The sequence below is a fragment of the Salmo salar genome, chromosome 16, assembly GCF_965601325.2.
Source record: "Salmo salar chromosome 16, fSalSal1, whole genome shotgun sequence".
In the NCBI taxonomy this organism is placed as follows: Eukaryota; Metazoa; Chordata; class Actinopteri; order Salmoniformes; family Salmonidae; genus Salmo; species Salmo salar.
In genome coordinates this window covers 17,397,939-17,417,498 of record NC_138306.1, presented here as the reverse complement: position 1 = coordinate 17,417,498, position 19,560 = coordinate 17,397,939, and the positions used below count along the sequence as shown (strand labels likewise).

The 19,560-nt window shown below is 41.2% G+C and overlaps 1 protein-coding gene across 2 annotated transcripts in view; it reads right to left on the bottom strand.

The window, feature by feature from the left end:
- Positions 1–19,560, bottom strand: part of LOC106573268 (zinc finger protein 536) — a 46,096-nt gene that overhangs the window by 10,227 nt on the left and 16,309 nt on the right. For both annotated transcript variants that reach the window (XM_082962582.1, XM_082962583.1), the window contains exons 2-3: positions 11,565–13,408; positions 4,739–5,977 (exon numbers count right to left, since the gene is read on the bottom strand). In XM_082962582.1, the coding sequence (XP_082818708.1) occupies positions 4,739–5,977; positions 11,565–13,197 (2,872 nt within the window). In that variant the 5' untranslated portion in view covers positions 13,198–13,408. The remainder of the gene's footprint in view (positions 1–4,738; positions 5,978–11,564; positions 13,409–19,560) is intronic.

Genomic DNA, 19,560 nt, shown 5'->3' with positions numbered 1-19,560 from the left:
TATACTACTGGTTATGTTTCATTATTCCTGGTAGATACTACTGGTTATGATTCATTATTCCTGGTAGATACTACTGGTTATGACTGCAGACAGAGCCCAGAGAATAGGATGGTGCAATATTGAATTAGTCATATTTTGATACGTGTATGCATGGGGATGTCCACATCACCCAGAGATATACCCATGCTGTACAGATACACCTAGCGGACTGAAACTTCACCGTTGTAGGCATAATACAGCTAGTGCTATCTAGACTTGTGCTGGCAAACAAATCCATTACATTAGCTACCTACATGTTAAGTAAACTCAGCTGAGGAGTAATAGAGACTTTTAACTTGAAAACATGCAGGATACCTCTTTCAGGTTTCCCTGACTTCCGTTTTTTTTATACTGTGTTATGCTTGTTTGCATAGCACTCCTCACAGGCAGTTTGGTGTACTTTGTTTTTAACTGCCAAAACTCTGAAAGGTACTATTGTACTTCAGAATTGCAACACAAGATTTGTTCAAGCCTAAAATGTTTGTCCGTAATCGTAGCATGGTGTTTGTATGTTCACATATGAAATTTCACGTTTACGTTTCATGTTTCACACATTGCCATTGCTTTTCTTACGATCCTAACAATTTACGCATGGATTTTCTTACGATCCTAACGATATGTACATTTCGGCAGGTATCTAGCTCCATTCATCTCTCCCTGTCAAACATATGTGCAGTGTATGTGTACATTAAATTATACAGCGCGCATGGCTTGAGCGAGGATTTTCGTTTGCAGGATAGGTTAAGCACAGTTTCGACATGGTGGGATCTTTTTGTGTCAGTATAATTAATTGTGCAAGAAATGGCGTTGGAAATGACTTTATGCGCAAATATTGATATAATAACCATCATATCGAAAGTAAAGTCACACGATGATATGTTGTGTGGTCCTCCCACTACGACTCCGAAAATCATGCAGTTTATTTGTCTACATATGAAATAAGTTATGATGAACTTCACAGGTTGGTGAAAGTGCACGGTGTTGAGTTTGATGCTTCTTACCAATAAATATCAAGAGTCGTATTCTAGGTGACATGATGAACAATCCTTGGCTGCCGTTTGACAAATACAAATAATGTAATAATAATAATAATATCCATAATAATCTCATCATGTAGGTAGCCTACCCGCACTGTATCTGCGAGCTGTTGGTAAGAGCGCATGTGCCAAGACCAGATTGGGCACATTTGCTATGTAATGCAAAAGTTTTTGTGACAAAATCAAATAGGGTTGAACGTGCAATGGAAACCCATTTAACTTGTATTTTTTAATCGGTACGTTGGAATTTAACCGCAAAAGTGATTTTTTTTGTGCTCTACGTCATCACGCACAGCCGTTTATCCAAAATAAGACAGTTTGATGGAAACATCTCCAGTAGGAAAATGCGAATATTGTTTTATGCAGATTTTTGAATATTCGTATGAAACTCTGTTGCCAATTAGATGGACACCTAGCTCCTGACACATTTGTTCATGTGTCATTGGTGCTGGTGGCCTGTGTTCGAGACTCGCTATGGGAATCACCCTACTCTCATATTCTTAGCAAAATTGTATATGTGATATATATTTTTAAAAAGACCATAGAGTTCTCTTTGAGATGCTCAGCTATATAGAATTAATACATATTGTTAATTCATGAGGTAATGGAAATGTGGTCATAATTCGTGCTCAAGGGGAAATCCTACACATTCCCATTTTTCAATGACAAACACATTTAGATCAGAGAGGTGTGTTGTAACTTGCTAAATAATGACATTAACATATTTTGCTAAGAATATGAGAGTAGGGTGATTCCCATAGTGAGTCTCGAACACAGGCCACCAGCACCAATGACAAATGCCCTAACCACTGTCCCAATATGGGATATCTCTAGGTGTGCTTATTGGGCCAGCATAGTTAGGCCCTGTACTGTCCAAAAGAAACCCTACCCCTCCCCCATAGGCAATTGGGTAGATCCGAAACAACTTGATAGGTGTAAGGCTGTAAGCAATAGGATGAATGCACAGTAAATCTCAGCTCTGTTAAAAGTACACTCAAGAAAAACTTTTATTGATCATAGTGATTTAGAAGTATCATTAAAACAGGTTAATATGCCCCACCAACGTTAGACAACTATACTGAAAGCCCTTAAATTGCTGAAATAAGTCAATGAAATAAGTGATGAGACTAGTTAAATTAACCCATACATGACATGGACATGGTGGCGTAGCAGGAAGATCGGTGTAGCAGGAAGATCGGCGTACCGTGAACCAAGAGGTTGTGAGTTTTAATCCCAGGTGAAGACTGTTGAATAATAATTACTTTAGAAATGAACATGCACAATTTTATCATGTGTGTCAAAGTGTGTCAGTTGAAAACACTCTATGTGTCAGTATCTTTATCATTGCCAACAGACAAAGAGCTATGAATGGATCAGTGGTTCACCAATCAGGGCCTTGATTGGCCCAGGCAACGGTAACAAGGCATGATGTGTAATGATGCCATTTTTTGGTGGGGAGAACATTTCTTTGGTTCCATCAGGCGACGTCATGACAACTGATACACAGAAATGTTCTTGCAACGTTCCCATGAAACGTGTCTAGAACATTAATATCTTGTGTTCTGAGAACATGGCAACCATGTACTGTGTATGTTTGGTGGGACGTTAATGGAATATTCTCCTAACCCTCTGAAAACTGGACACGCATGTTCTTGCAACATCCCATGAAACGTATCTAGAACATTAGTATTGTATATTCTGAGAACATGGTAACCACAATCTGGGTATGTTCTGTTTGACATTCTACAACGGTGGGTCTAATCCTGAATGCTGATTGGTTAAAAGTGCATTCCAGCCTGTGTCTATTCCACAAGTTACCACCGGCTAAGTCTATGACGTTAAAATGCCTATTTACTCTGTTCCATCTGTTCCATCCACTGTCTCATCAGCCCAGGCAGTGAAGTTAGAAACTTGATCTCCACTATAAATGGAACATTTAGAACGAACGACTGGGTCGCGTCCATAGATACAGAACAAAAAGACTGAACGACTGGGTCGCGTCCATAGATACAGAACAAAAAGACTGAACGACTGGGTCGCGTCCATAGATACAGAACAAAAAGACTGAACGACTGGGTCGCGTCCATAGATACAGAACAAAAAGACTGAACGACTGGGTCGCGTCCATAGATACAGAACAAAAAGACTGAACGACTGGGTCGCGTCCATAGATACAGAACAAAAAGACTGAACGACTGGGTCGCGTCCATAGATACAGAACAAAAAGACTGAACGACTGGGTCGCGTCCATAGATACAGAACAAAAAGACTGAACGACTGGGTCGCGTCCATAGATACAGAACAAAAAGACTGAACGACTGGGTCGCGTCCATAGATACAGAACAAAAAGACTGAACGACTGGGTCGCGTCCATAGATACAGAACAAAAAGACTGAACGACTGGGTCGCGTCCATAGATACAGAACAAAAAGACTGAACGACTGGGTCGCGTCCATAGATACAGAACAAAAAGACTGAACGACTGAGTGGCGTCTCTGGCAACCGAACCGATAGAACAAACGACCAGCCGGCTTGGGTAGCAACCCTAGATTTGTTTCGGGACTATATCTTGTGGAAGGATGAAATAGTATGAATAAATTCATCAAAATAATATTTTTAATGAAAATATGTCAATCATTATTTGAATATGTTGGTAACCCGTTGTATAAAGTGATAATGCCTGAGAAGCCGGTGTTTAGAGGATATATCGGCATGGTTTGCCAGCCCTCAACTTCGTAACGGGCCTAACAACACCCGTGCCAATATATCCTCCAAACACCGGCTTCTCGGGCATTATCACTTAATTAAGGGAATGTTCTCCTAACAATGACACCAAAACATGCTAACTAGATAGAATGTTCTCCCGACTAACAGAATACTGGAAATTCAAACATTAGAGGAACATTACGGGTAACATTACAAAAACATTCTCTCTACCCTAGAATTGTTAGCTGGGATACTGTACACTTTTGAAGGCAGTAAGTCACACAAGAACAGAACAGATGTTGTGCCCAAACAGAGTTGACTGGCACTTTAATGTCTTTTATAAGAGCATATTGTGTTTCATATAGTGTTTCATATTGTGTTTCTGCATCAGATGGATCAGACTGACAGAGTTTCGAGTTGCACGCGTATTACATGCATATAATATCAAAGGATCCCAGCTGTCTGAAAGATCTCTCTAGAGAGGCAGGTGATTAAATCTTGCTCTCTGCAGGCGTATCACACAAGATTTAAGCCACTCCATCAAATGGGTCCCGTTGCCTGGGTGATTTGTTACTGATCAGATGGTGAAATTGTATCTTCCTCTAAGTGGGGATGTAATCAGTGCCACACACCTATGACTCCAATACCCTTGTTTTAGTCCTTCTGAGAATCACAATCAAAAGTGTTCAAACTAACTACAGTGCAACCGTTTCCTCTGACACATTGTCTGCTGAGGTAAGCCTATCTACCTAATGAAACAGTGTTCTAAAGATCCAAACATAGGAGAGGATAGTATAGGTAAGGCGTATGATGTTATAAGGAGGCAGGATCACTACTTGACCACTAGATGGCATTGAACGCTCATGTAATATGAAGTTACTATGGGGAAAGAGTAAGATTAGGAGACAGAGGTACAGATGACATCATTCATGGGGTAGAGAGAGAGAAACACTCACCTGAAGTCTCTGCTCTCTCCATGGGCCCTACACCGCCACCATTCAAGCTGGCTGCATGGCCGTTGAGGAGCATATGGTTCTGGCCACTGGAAGACTGGAGGACTGACAGGAGGTTTCTGTGGAGGTGGTGGTGGTGGTGGTGAGGAGTCGGCACTGGCTTCAGCAGCTCCAGAGGAGAGAGGAGAGGCTGGATGACCGACCTGCCCCACTGGCCCTGCTTCTCCTGGGGACACTGAGGGGCCTCACTGGGCCCATGGGGACGGCCAACCATCATCTCTGTCATCTTCTCACTCAGCCGTGCTTCGCTGCTGCTACTCTTCATGATCCTTAGCTTGTTGAATTCCTCTTCTTCCTCAACTTTGTTAAACACATGGCTCTCGAGTGCACAATCCTCATCGTGAGCTGAGAAGTCATAGTTGTGTTGGTCGTCCTGCTCTGTGGGCATCTCCAGGTCACCAGTGCCAGATCCAATCTCTGACTGTTCGGCCGTGTGTTGCCCAGTGTGTGCCTGGAGCCTGTTGCTATTGGAGGAGAGGGAGCCATTACACACACTGCTGTGCTGCAGGAATAACCCAGTCAATCCCCCTTGAGATCTGTCCATGTGGGCTGAGCCAGCCTGAGGCGACAGCACCCAGTCTGGCCTGAGAGACAGATCCAGAGGCTCATACTGGGACTTCCTGGTCCTAGGTGTGACTGCAGAGCCACCAGTACCTGTCTCCCCCTCACTGTCCCGGTCACTCCCCTTGACTCCAACACGGTCCTCCCCCTCAGAGCTCCCCTGTCCTCCCCCCCGAGTGCTGACCATACCTCCCCCTGCCCTCCTCTTTCTGTCCCCTCTCAGAACACTAGATGTCAGGCCATTGATGAAGGTCTGAATGGATTGATGAAGACCCTGTGGCTTCACACTGTTGTCCTCCATAGCTGGAGGTCCTCCATAGGCCTGGTGCAGGTTGGAAGGTTTAGGCAGATTGGGTGCTAGCCTGTCCATGTGCAGAGTTGCTGGGTTTTTCCTGTTCTCATCAGGATCCTCCAGCCCACTGTAAAGGTCAGAAGTTGGGCTCCGGTCCCTGGGGCTGGGGGTCTGTGGGGACGAGGGGTCTATGTTGTCCCTGGTGTCGTGGTTCCACTGGGGGTGGTGGTGGAGGTGGTAGCCTTCCAGACGGTAACTGAGAGAAAGTGACTGTGGGCTGGTGTAGTCACTGGGGGGACAGCTGTACGGCTTCTCCTCACCTGTTAGAGCTACAAGACAGAACAACGGCACAGCCTGAATCAGATCGTCTCGACTACCAATCTTTCACATTCATGTTTCTCTGGATAGTATGTGCTATATTTCAGAGACAATTGTCTGACTTGTACGACTAAATTATTGGCATACTGAAAACCAACCTAAAGAACCTGAGCGATTGGATCATCTCTGTGAACTTGGGAAATGTGTGTGTAAATATGGTCGCCATTTCTGAACATGAACAATGTGTGCAGCGCCACACAATACTGAGTTGAATGATTTAAGTTGTGCTCTGTAGTAAATCAGGCTTGTAATCAGCTTTCAGCCCAAGCCATGCATCATTGCACAGTATGGAGAGCAGAGCACCATACGCAATGAATATACTCAAAGATGTAAGCAGCAAATAAGAATCTTTATAATGACATACTGTAGTAGCTATCTTCTAAATGAAATGAAAGAGGTGCACATGTTGCAGACAGAGGGCCCCATTCTATCGAAAGCAACTAACTGGGTTTCCCCATAAACTTGGTGAGCAACTTGGATTGACTTCTCACCTGTACGATGTTCATATTAGGACAAAGTCACATGTCCATGAAGCTTGTGTTAAAGTCATTTGTGTGCCTGTCCTAATATGGACTCCGTATACATGAACATTTCCCACCATGTGTCATGTTAGGTTGAGCTGTGTAATAACAGCCTTTCCTATAGGGTTACATAAACTTCCACAATTTTGAGTTAGTGCTTGGCTGTGTCCCAAATGGCACCACATCCTCTATATAGTGCACTACTTTTGGCCAGGGCTCTGGTCAAAAGTCGTGCTGTATATAGAGCATAGTATGCCATTTGAGACACACTGCTTCAATTCCTCTGTCTTTAAGCAGCCCAGCTGTTTCTGTGCCATTCCAATTACTGTAAAAGTCATCCGGCGCCATTAAGCCACAAATATTGGCAGTTTATTGTCCAACACTCTCCTGGCATTTGAAGGTCAGGTCATATATTATACTGTGTCTTTTAGGGATGTGGCGTCTGGGATGGCGAGATAAAGCCCAGCGCTGTTCATCTAATTCTATGCATATTGATGCCTTATTGTTCTTCTTTAATGGACTAATATCTGACTAACAACAGTGATTCCTTTCCCTTGGCTGAAATATACATTTTATAACAACCCCAGATCAGACCTGACCCTGAGGAATTTCTCCCTGAGGTCAGTCTCTAATGATCTAGAGTTGTTTGTTATGCTGTCTCCAACTTTAATACTAACACCATCCATCATTTAATGATAAATTATTTTATTTTTAAAGAGCCTTTCTTTAAATATTAGAATTTTAAATGACATAATATAGCTAGAGGAGAGAGGAATATAAATGAATTGAATGGAGCAGATCATAAAGCCCCACACTAATAATGAGGTAGAAAGCACTGCTAGTCACATATAAATGACCTTGAACTACACACAGTCAACTACACACAGTGTGTGTGTGTGTGTGTGTGAGTGTGAGTGTGAGTGTGAGTGTGAGTGTGTGTGTGTGTGTGTGTGTGTGTGTGTGTGTGTGTGTGTGTGTGTGTGTGTGTGTGTGTGTGTGTGTGTGTGTGTGTGAGTGTGTGTGAGTGTGTGAGTGTGTCCAGCCAGGACAGTGAGCAGGTAAGGAGCCTCCTCAGAAACACCCATTGTCTCCCCACTTAGCACAGACGTCAGTTCAACATATAATTTTGATTTACATTAGACTGAGTTGTCCACTAACGTGAATAACAAAAAATGTTACCATGTTATTCGATTTAGGTAAAAATTCCCTTACCTTGATGGTTTTTTGCAAATCCAATCCGTTTTCCAAGTGTATTCAATGTCCTCACGTTGAATATTTTGGTTGAAATAAAGTGGAAATAACGTTGATTAAACGAGTTTTTGCCCAGTGGGTCCAGTAACAAAAAAAAATCCTACTGCTTAACGGCAGTCTTTCAGACTCACAGACACACGAGCTAGGTTTCTATCCAATTGGTGACAGATTTTCATGCGACTAATAAAACATTTGCATGAAGAAAATATGTGCATTTTCACACCAGTAGTGTATTTTCACCAAATAGGCTTGTTGCGGACAAAAAATAAATAAAACGCAGAACACAGACATATGTGACCTTATCTTTGGCCACTGTCTCTTTCATAAACACATTTGCTCGCTAATACCCCCCAGAGCAGCAAAACCAAACAAAGACTCAACACCCGACTCTCCCCTTTTCTCTTGTCCTTGGACGGGTGCCATCTTTGTAATTGTGTTGTTCATGCTAACTTAATCAGTTTTAGATTTACTTACACTGCTGAGGCCCACATTATGTGCGAGAGTAATTTTAGCGCTTCGATTGATCAACCGAACTCCAATTACTGTATCATTACAGGGCCCTGCCTCTCTCACCTAACACAGAGGATCATACAATGAAGTGGTGCATATGAGTTATACAGCCTGCGATTAGAAATGCAAAATAACAACTCAAATAATGTGCTGTGGCAAACCATCCAGCTGGTGGGGAAAGTGATTCATTTCATATGGAAATGCATTCTTTATTCAATGTATTCACCCCCCATGTATACAGACACACACACACACACACACAAACACACATGAGTGTGCACACACACACACGTGTACACACACAAACACATTATTGTTCTATTATAAAAGTATAGATGCAGTATAAACTAAAGCACCTAAATGAATAAACCTAGGTGGTTTGCTTTAAGATGGAACCATCTGAGAGGAAGAGACACAAGACTGCTGGGGAGAAAATAAGTGCACCAGATGTTCTTTGATGTTTATAATAGCATATATTATTAATATTAATTAGACCACATCGTCAATGACGCATTTGGGACGTTTCCAAGTCAATTAAGCCAAATGGCATTCAGGAGACGTGGAGCAATATTTCAAGGCAGGTGTTCACAACTCCCACGGTAAATCTTTTTATCAGCGTCTAGGAAAACAAGAATTTTGAGCTTCATTTGAGCCTCATACCTCTTATCTGCAATAATAATTAAAAAGAGGATTAAGGGACAGAAGTGAGAATGGGAAGTCAAGCCAAAAGGTAATCCGGTTTACAAATCAGAAATCAGACGTGTTCAAATCTACTTGTATAGGCCCAGTTTATGCATTTAAAACCCCCCAGCTATGGTACACATTTAAAGGGATTGTTCAGCGAAATTACAAATGTAGATGTTTTTTTCTGAACTATCCCTTTAAGCATCATCAGATGGAACTAGAAGTTAGAACGATTAAATACAGTTACACTGATTTCTATACCCCTAAACATGATCCTTCCTTGTCTCTCTGTAACCACTCGTAACGTGTTAACATGTATACAGTAAAAGTAGCATGAAGGCCGGGGAAAGGAACAAAGACTAAGTGATGACGATATCATTACATGCTCATTGACCTTGGGGTTAAGAGTTTGAATAGGACTAATGAATAACTGTCAGAGGATTTCAGGCATGTTTATGTTCCCAATTCAAATCCAGACGCTCTGATGTAGGTCAGGGGCCTCTAAAGCACTCCCATTAGTTTATCTTTTAAAAAACGAGTCATTATTCACGATCCAAGATTAGAATTAGAGTATTTCATCTGTCTTGATTAGATTTTAAGAACACCATTCTCAAGACTAGCTAGTATCCATATGAGTAAACAGACCATAATCTAACATGTTGACACTTGTATCACTACTGTATTTGGACAACTTTATCTGCATGTACTGTATCTAGTAAAGCAGTCGCTAACTCTGACAACTGTATCCGCTATCCATATTGGAAACATCAGTATAACTTCATGACTACAGCCATTTTGGATAGGAATAAAACGGCCACTTATTCAGGCCTAATCAATGTGTCTCAAGCTGAAACATCTGGCAACAATGATAATTCCTCAACATCTCCTGAATTAGAACTCCTCCAGCCACTGTAATACTCCAGCCCATCGAGACACACTCGATCAGTTAGCAGGCGCAGCAAACTTATCCCATTCCTAAAGCCCCTCATCAAGACTTGCACTTAGTGCCTGTATGTTCTCCAGCAGCTGCAGAGGTCTCGGGGATATATTGTCAGAGCAAAACAATGCAGTCCTTAAGCCCCTGAGTGAGTCTTCCATTACACAGGAACTAGGGGAACAAGATGAGGAGAGGCGAGCCGGGATCCATCATTTAAAGAAGCACTGACGCCTGACCTTTAAAATGAATTAGTTTCCATGCTTAATATCGACTCAAATTACACTCTGATACCGAACGTGGCAGCCCAGACTTCCTCCGATTCATTCTCAGCTAGCTTTTACAAACATAGGCCTGTAGTATTGGCTGGGGACTGGGGAAGCAGGAGAAGCTGAAAATACCATAGATTGTAGCTGTTTTGTAAAGGGCTGTGGCAGGATTACCCTTAAAATGCTGGTATTTACATGTGCATACAAGTATAAGTAGACAATATGTCAACAAAACATTTAACAAGATTAGACCTGATCCATTTATCTCTGTTTCACGGCCTTCATTTGGGGAAACAGTGGATCAAATCCCCCAAAACCGTGTCAGAGACACTGACTCTCACTAACCCTGCTAGAAGATCAAACCTGGGTTCAAAGACTATTTGAAACCTTTCCAATACTTTGAGTATTTGCTTTAGTCTACCTAGAGTGCCCAGTTGCCTGGTGGGAGTTTGCACTTTGGGGACTTTTCTATTGGTTCCATTGCAACACGCGAGCTCAATCGACAACAGCTAAAGTATTTGAAAGAATTTCAAATAGCATTTGAACCCAGGTCTGTAAAAGATCCAGAATTCTAAGCTAAGGAGGAGATGAGGAAGCTTGTATTTTTATCTGAAAACACTAGAGCTGCAGCTAGAATCCAGACAATGTGTTAACAGGATGTCATGACAAGAAAAGCATGCACCCAGGGAGTCAAATCATCAAAATCACCAGGTGGAACAGAAGACTATCAATAAAAATACCATGTGGTATATCAAATCATAAAAATCACCAGGTGGTATATATCAAATCATTAAAAACACCAGATGGCATGCATTAACATATTGTGCCCCGTAGGAAAGGCAAGGGGTTGGAATTGGACTGATATAAAATAGCAGAGGCTAATTATCTCTAGCATTCAACATGACAACATTAAAGTTAATAAGCAAAGAAAGGCCTTATTATTACTGATTATATTTTTTGTATGGATATGCTGCTGTACTGACCCTGTGCTTCAAGACAAGTTCACCTGAATACATTAGTGAAGTTTAGCCAAAGGCATAGTTTTATCTCCTAATGGAACGGTGCAGTTGTGTTCCATTCTAGTCTATGCATGATGGGAGGGATAGCAAATGGTATATATTTGGAACATATGGCCGATTTATGGAAGTTCTCAAACATCCTCTCTATATAAATGTGCCCATTGAAGTCATCATATGCTGGTCATCTATTTGACCTTGACCCTGGAACTGAGGATACGTCAGTTACTGTAAAATATTGACTATAGAATACAGAATGCATAAATAGACCTATAACAAATCATTTAGAAAACCAGAAACAACAATGTCTTAAACAATCTGCAACCACTAAGTAAGAGAAGATGGTTATGTACCTGAGACTGGGGAGGAGGGTAGGCTGCTGTCATCCTGGGTACTGCCAGTCTGAGAGAAGCATGGTCCTATGAGGCTCTCTTCCAAGACATGGCTCAGTCCTGGGCTGCTAGGCCTACTAATAGCCTGGTTCTCTGGGTCGCTCACAGATGCTTGTCGCTCATCTAATGACACCCTCCGCTTAGCCAGGTAGACCCGCTGCTGTTCTTTAGCTGTATATATGTCTCCCTGATCTACAGCCGGTCCTGGTGCCATGACCTGCCAGCCTGGGTAGCTGTTGAGGTTGTCTCCCTTGTTGGCAGAAGCCTGTAGTTGATACTCCCTGTTGCTGGCAGTCAGAGGAGGCACCAGATTATTCAAGCCCAACAAAGAGTGATTACTCTCCCCCTCAGTCATTGAATCGTGTCCTGGTGCCAGCATCCTACCCAGCATCTCTTTCACCTTCATCCCAATGCCAGTTGTGGCGAAGATCTGCTGGAACTCCGAATGGCCCGCTCTCTCAGCGGAGAGGAACCTGCTGTTGAGGCTTGAGATGTACTGGGAGTAGAGGTGGATGTAGTGGGCATCCTGGGCTACACTAGTCATGCTGACAGATACCCCCGGGTCAGCAGGGAGCTGCTTGTTCTTAGCAGCCAGCTTGTTGAGGTGGACCTTCATGTGGTTCTTGAGGAACCAGGGTTCTTTGAATCGCCGGCTGCAGATCTGGCAGCAGTGCTCGAACGAGTCCTTGTGTTTACGCATGTGTCCCTTGAGGAACCAGGCCTGACTGAAGGTCTGACCGCACACCTCGCAGGGGAACTCCCCACCAGGGTGCTTCATGCCCCGACCGCTGCCCAGCGTGGGCCTCTGAGTCTGGGCCGACTCGGAGGCGATGTGGGCCGTCTCCACATGGCTGATGAGCTCCTCCTCATGGGAGGTGGCGAACTCACACAGGGTGCACTTGTAGGGCTTGTGGAGGATCCGGATGTGGCGCTCTAGCTCCTGCTGCTTCCTGAACTTGCCCTTGCAGAAGGAGCAGCGGAAACCTGCAGAAGGCTGGGCCTGGGTGTGATCCTCCAGGCCTGTGATGGTCATCTTGGGGGAAGTGGATGGCAGTGATAGAGTCTCTACAGGGCTAGAACCTGTGAAGGTCAAGGGGAGCTGGGTGGTGGTCGAGACAGGCTTGGGTTGCTGGGGATGGGCTATGTGGGGTCGTGGTGGCTGGGGCAGACCACCTAGACCACCCCTGATGTGCCTGTCCCTCAGGATGGCTCTCTCCTCCAGCTCGTGGAGCAGTCTGTTCTCCTCTCTGATCCGGCCACGGCCTTTCCCAAGGTTGCCCTGCTTGTGAGTGCGCAGGTGGATCTTGAGGTTGCCCTTCTGTGCTGCCCGATGGTCACAGTAAGGGCATTTAAAGGGCTTCTCGCCCGTGTGCGTGCGCATGTGCAGCGACAGGATGCTGTTAAAGCGGAAGCGCTTGCCACACAGTTGGCACGGGTACTTCCTGTTCTTGCGCGTGTCTTCCTGGGTGCCATTGACTTGGGTCATGTGACCCTGGTTCTGTACCCTCAGGAACTGTGGGAAGTGGTCCACCCTCCCATTTATGACACTCACAACCCTGGCTGAATCCATCAGCTGATTGGCTAGCAGTGCCATCTGGCTCCTTCAGTGTGACTGTCCTCGTCCAATGGCGTGGCACCTTTATCTACTCAGGGATCTGTGGACTGTTACAGTATGGTGGTCAGAGATTGGATGTCCCAGAGTCCTTCAGAAGCTTCTGCTTGTGGTTGATGGTATAGCAACCTTTGATACCTTTTCCTCAGACATGGGAGTTGGACACACCTAGGCACATAATAGAAACTTCCACCTAAAAAGAGAAAATAATAGAAAAAAGACACATAAGGCATGAACGTGAGCAATAAGTGCAATAGAGCCCTCATATTACATATTACATTTACAGAAAACTCAAAGTGAAAATTATGAAGTATTCTAGGGAAGTTTTGGTGTAAATGTTCTAGTTAAAGGCCCAGTGCAGTAAAAAAACATTTTTTTTCTGTGTTTTGTTTCATATTGTAAAACAGCAGAAAACTAACACTCTAAAAGTGTGGAAAAAGTTGGTCAGTGTTATTTCCTCATACTTGCTGGTTGAAAATACAATCTACACAGTTCCTTGTAATCAGCAGGTTTGCATTGGCGGGAGTTTTGGTTTGCCTGTCGACATCACCAGTCGGTAAATTGGATAATAGACCAATAACAAAGAGAGTTCAAAACCTCTCTGCCAATAACAGCTAGTTTTCAGTTTTCTCCTCCCCAGTCAGACCACTCCCACACAGTCCTAGAAAAATTATTGCTTGAGAAATACTTTTTTTCTAAAAGCTATTTTAGTTTTTTGGAAAACTATTACATTAAGGTAGTTAATTGTTATCATGAAATGTTTTAATATTGATACAAAAATGGCTGCATCGGGCCTTTAAACATATCTGACAAATTAAGTATGTATGTTGTTAACATGCTTGATCATTTCAGCTAGGAGATAATGCACCTGAAATAGGTAATCAAGCAGAGTAAGACAAATACTGTGTGTTTCTTATTCCTGTCTTTAGTATTTGTCTCACCTTATTGTTGTAGGATGCTAAAAAGCTGATTACGCCTAACAACAAAGTCTTCCTCTCCATTTACAGTATACCAATACTATGATGTGAGATGGAAATCTTTCTCTTGGTCTCATTTTAGACTGACAGAAGGTAGCTACAATACTTAGCAAGCATAAACAACACAGCACCAAACAACGTATCAAATCATGTCCTACAAATCCTACCAAATATTTCACAAATATTTCAAATTGTTGTACAACCAAAAGCCAAAAAACAATGAAACATAACCTCTTCTCCTCTTCTCCACCGACCCATTTCCTCTCCATCTCTATGTACTAACAAACAAAGAGGCAAGTTCAAAACATGCTACGACGGCATAGGTTACATAAATACTAAAAACCAAAAGTTCTATATAAGAGTTATTTGGGTTGTAACCATAGCGGATACCTTTTTGGTACTATATAATAAAAAATAAAAAAAATTACAATCGATATCAGTCAGAATTAAACAACAGTTGGACTGATCCTACAGCCTTCTTAGACTCAACAACCTTGAATCAACTATCAGCAGACAAAATATTCAATAAAAACAGAGATGACCCAAAAATAAATATTAGACACTGTTAAAACATTCGTATGGAGAGAAGCACCAGGAATGAAAGGCTTTCCCATATAATTATATTTAACATTTTGGGACAAAGTAGCACCCCTATTTACACAAATGACAAAACACCACACTCAATTCAGTGCTTCCTAGTTCCATGTATCAAACAGTTATTTCAATTATATTAAAATCATGAAAATCTGGAGAGTCCCCTGCTGATTACAGACCCATAAGTTTAATACATTGTGACAATAAAATAATAACAAAGCTCATAAGCAATAGAATGGCAAAAGTCTTATCAGACTTGATACATATCAATCAAACAGGGTTTATTAAAAATAGACACTTACAAAGAAATACAAGAACATGTTTTAGTTTAATACAATATGCAAAAAAACAAGATATAGGTTGATCAGACTTTCGACCATCTTAAATTGCATTTTCTATTCAAAACTTTGGAAGTTTTCAACTTTCCAGCTGAAATAATAAATGTAATAAAAGTATTATATAAATGTCCAAAAGCAAAGATATACACAAATAATACATTATCTGATGAAATTGATTTAGAAAGAGGCACAAGACAGGGATGTCCTCTTTCCCCATCCTGTTTGCACTTTCAATTGAACTGCTTGCAGAAAGAATTAGACAGGTATCAGTATTGGTAAACATGAATATAAACTAAACGTATTTGCAGATGATCTCCTGATATACCTGACCAATATTGAAAACTCAATGCCCCCCTTGTAAACAAATATTTTCTGAATACAATAAAATCTCAGGATCTAAAATTAATGTGGGAAAAAAGGAAATAATGGCAATAGGAAAAATATAAATAATAATTATACACCAATCCTTTAAGTGGACCACAAAAAATGTCAAATACATAGGATGCTTAATAAGTGATAACAAATATATAAAGATAACTTTATCCCATTCCTTAACAATATGAAAGCAGATCTAATTAAATGGAACAATCTTCCCATAAATCTTCCAGGTAGAATAAACCTTTTCAGAATGGCATGGCTCCCAAAGTTTTTATAGTTATTCTCAGTAATAACAATTACCCCACCGAACATATTCTTTAAAAAAGTATACTTGGTCATAACAAACTTTATTTTGCTAATAAAACTCATAGAATAGAAAGGAGCATTTTACATCTTCCTAAGTCTGAGGGTGGTTTTAACCTTCCAGACTTGAAATTGTATTAATTAACTTGCCACCCAAGGCTTTTACTTGCAATATATAGTTAAAAGCAGTAAAGAGGAACAATGGGTACATAATGAAGAGGTGCATGCTACATGATGAAGAGGTGCAATCTTTTCACGTGTCTGTTTTCAAAGGATGGAGCAAAGAACATTAACAACTTCAAAATTAAGAACATTAGAACAACATGGAAGAACCAATACCACTCCCTACATACCAACGCTATGGAACAATCCTTGGATAGCTTTTTAGAATTCACAGATACATTGGTCCACATGAAAATCTAAAGGCATAGAATGTACGTATAATCCACTATGAACTAATGTATAGATTTGTTTTATATAAATTGTACAGCAAAATGGCTGAGTCATGTCTTAAGTGTAAAATGAACAATGACTCAATCCATGACTTCTGGGAATGCTATAAAGTCCAAATGTTATGGGCGGAGTTAGAAAGTTGGCTGTCAGAAGAATTACAATGTAAATGTACTTTTAACCCGCCTGTCAGTATATTTCAAGACATGGCATATGAGGGTGCAGTGAGATACCCGATGGGTTGGACAATACTTTTCTTGTCAATCATCTTGAAAAAACATATACTTAACTGGAAATCAACCAATCCTCCGTCGTTAACACAATGGAAAGGTAAAATGCTTTATTATCTAAATGTTGACAGTGTGTGGGCTTTGGAGAGAAACAAAATGGTGCAGTTTGAGGCCATGTGGCGGAGAGTGATGCTGGAGATGGGGGTTGTCATCAAGGCAAAGGGTAGCTATTTGAAGAATCTCAAATATGAAATATATTTTCATTTGTTTAACACTTTTTTGGTTACTACATGATTTCATATGTGTTATTTCATAGTTTTGATGTCTTCACTATTATTCTACAATGTAGAAAATAGTAAAAATAAAGAAAAACCCTTGAATGAGTAGGTGTTCTAAAACTTTTGACTGGTAGTGTAGCTGCAAAACATTGTTCCGCTATGGTTACAACTGTTTTAGGTGCTATATAGAACCCTTTTTTATTGGTTCTTTATAGAACCTTTATGGAGTATGGTTATCTAAAGAACTTTTTATCAATCTCAAAAGTTATTTTTCGATCCTTTTGAAGAACCATGAAGGGTTTTTTAATCTGGTAAGCCATATTTTACTGTTAAAATTCCTTAGGCGTTATTGTTGTGTTAAATGACAAGTTGAATCAGTTGTGCTAGCTCTGAACAGCTGGGGATCCCTAAGGAGAGAATTGAGAACCACTGATTTAGTAAACCGTTCTCAATTGACACAAGGCCATACATGAGTCTTGGCCACAGTCACATGGCATACAGTATATTTGAGATTTGTATCTAAAATAATCATTGACAAATGATTGGCATATGAGATTTTGGCATTACCCAGGCTTCCTTCGAGACTCAATAGTGTTTCAAATGTACAGTGCATCCGGAAAGTATTCAGACCCTTTGACCTTTTCCACATTTTGTTACATTACAGCCTTATTCTAAAATTGATCAAATAAATGTTTTCCACATCAACCTACTCATAATAACCCATATTGACAAAGCTGAAAACAGGTTTTTAGGAATTTTTGCAAATGTATTAAAAATAAAAAACAGAAATTCCTTATTTACATAAGTATTCAGGCCCTTTGCAATGAGACTCGAAATTGAGCTCAGATGCATCCTGTTTCCATTGATCATCCTTGAGATCTTTCTACAACTTGATTGGAGTCCACATGTGGTAAATTCAATTGATTGGACATGATTTGGAAAGGCACACACCTGTATATATAACCACTAAGACTCTTCCTAGATCTGGCCACCAGGCTAAACTAAGCAATCACGGGAAGAAGGGCCTTGGTCAGGGAGGTGACCGAGAACCCGATGGTCACTCTGACAGAGCTCCAGAGTTCCTCTGTGGAGATGGGAGAACCTTCAAGATGGACAACCATCTCTGCAGCACTCCACCAATCAGACTTTTATGGTAGAGTTGCAAGACGGAAGCCACTCCTCAGTAAAAGGTACATGACAGCCCGCTTGGAGCTTGCCAAAAGGCACCTAAAGGACTCTCGGACCATGAGATAAAATTTCTCTGGTCTGATGAAGCCTGAATGCCAAGCGTTACATCTGGAGGAAACCTGGCACCATCCCTACGGTGAAGCATGGTGGTGGCAGCATCATGCTGTGGGGATGTTTTTCAGCGGCAGGGACTGGGAGACTAGTCAGGATTGAGGGAAAGATGAATGGAGCAAAGAGATCCTTGATGAAAACCTGCTCTAGAGCCCTCACCAAGGCGAAGGTTCACCTTCCAAATGGGACAACGACCCTATGCACACAGCCAAGACAACACAGGAGTTGCTTCGGGACAAGTCTCTGAATGTCCTTGAGTGACCCAGCCAGAGTCCGGACTTGAACCAGATTGAACATCTCTGAAGTGACCTGAAAATAGCTGTGCAGCAACGCTCCCCATTCAACCTGACAGAGCTTGAGAGGATCTGCAGAGAAGAATGGGAGAGACTCCCCAAATACAGGTGTGCTGTATAGTGTCATACCCAAGAAGACTCGAGGCAGTAATCGCTGCCAAAGGTGTCTCAACAAAGTACTGAGTAAAGGGTCTGAATACTTATGTAAATGTGATATTTCATTTTTATATTTGTAATACATTTGCAAAAATTTCTAAAAACTTGTTTTTGCTTTGTCATTATGGGGTATTGTGTGTAGATTGATGAGGGGGAAAACTATTTAATCCTTTTTAGAATAAGGCTGAAATGTAACAAAATGTGGAAAAAGTCTGAATACTTTCCGAATGCACTGTTGGATCTACAAAGAAAACAATGGTGTCATATGAAGCTTTACTGCTTTCTCTGTAATATGAGTAGTATTATGATTTCATGAACATTTTAAAATATAAACATGAATATACAAAATATACTATTTTTGATTTTGCATTTTTTTATATATATTCTTGAAAATAATTTATTCTACGGGCATATCAAAGTTCCAGAATGGGATCTCTGCTACTTTTAGAGGTATGATCCAATTTGTCAGCATTACCAACAGAGTGAATGTGAAAATGGATTCAAAATGGTCGCCCTCTGCTGGTGATCAACAGGAATTCAGCAAAACAATTATAATATCTCGGAAATCTGTTCCCAAGAATAAAAAACAAAAGACATATGTGATCAATGTAAACAAGGTATGAAATTATTGTTATTTTATATATAATTTCCTTTTGAGTTTAGTTGTGGTCAAATTTCAGTGTACAAATTATTATAATTATGTTCCGGCCCACTGACCATCCGCTACGATCTAAAATCAGCCTGCGGCTGAGTCGAGTTGCCTATCCCTGATTTACATTATATTGTTACACACAGATAATGAGCTAGCCTACTAGCTAAAGTCCAAACAGTACTTTGTTCCCATGTCTAATCTATATATCAGGAATCTACAATACAAAGTATAGGACCAGTTTTGCCTTTTAGATAATAATGAAAAATATTACATGGACAGGGGAGACCTGATCCTTGATACAGGCCCTAAAATACAACCTAATCATCCTGAAAGCTAAGCACATTTGAAACGTGTGAGAGAAACATTGAAAGACATCCACCTCATGTTTGAAGAAGCG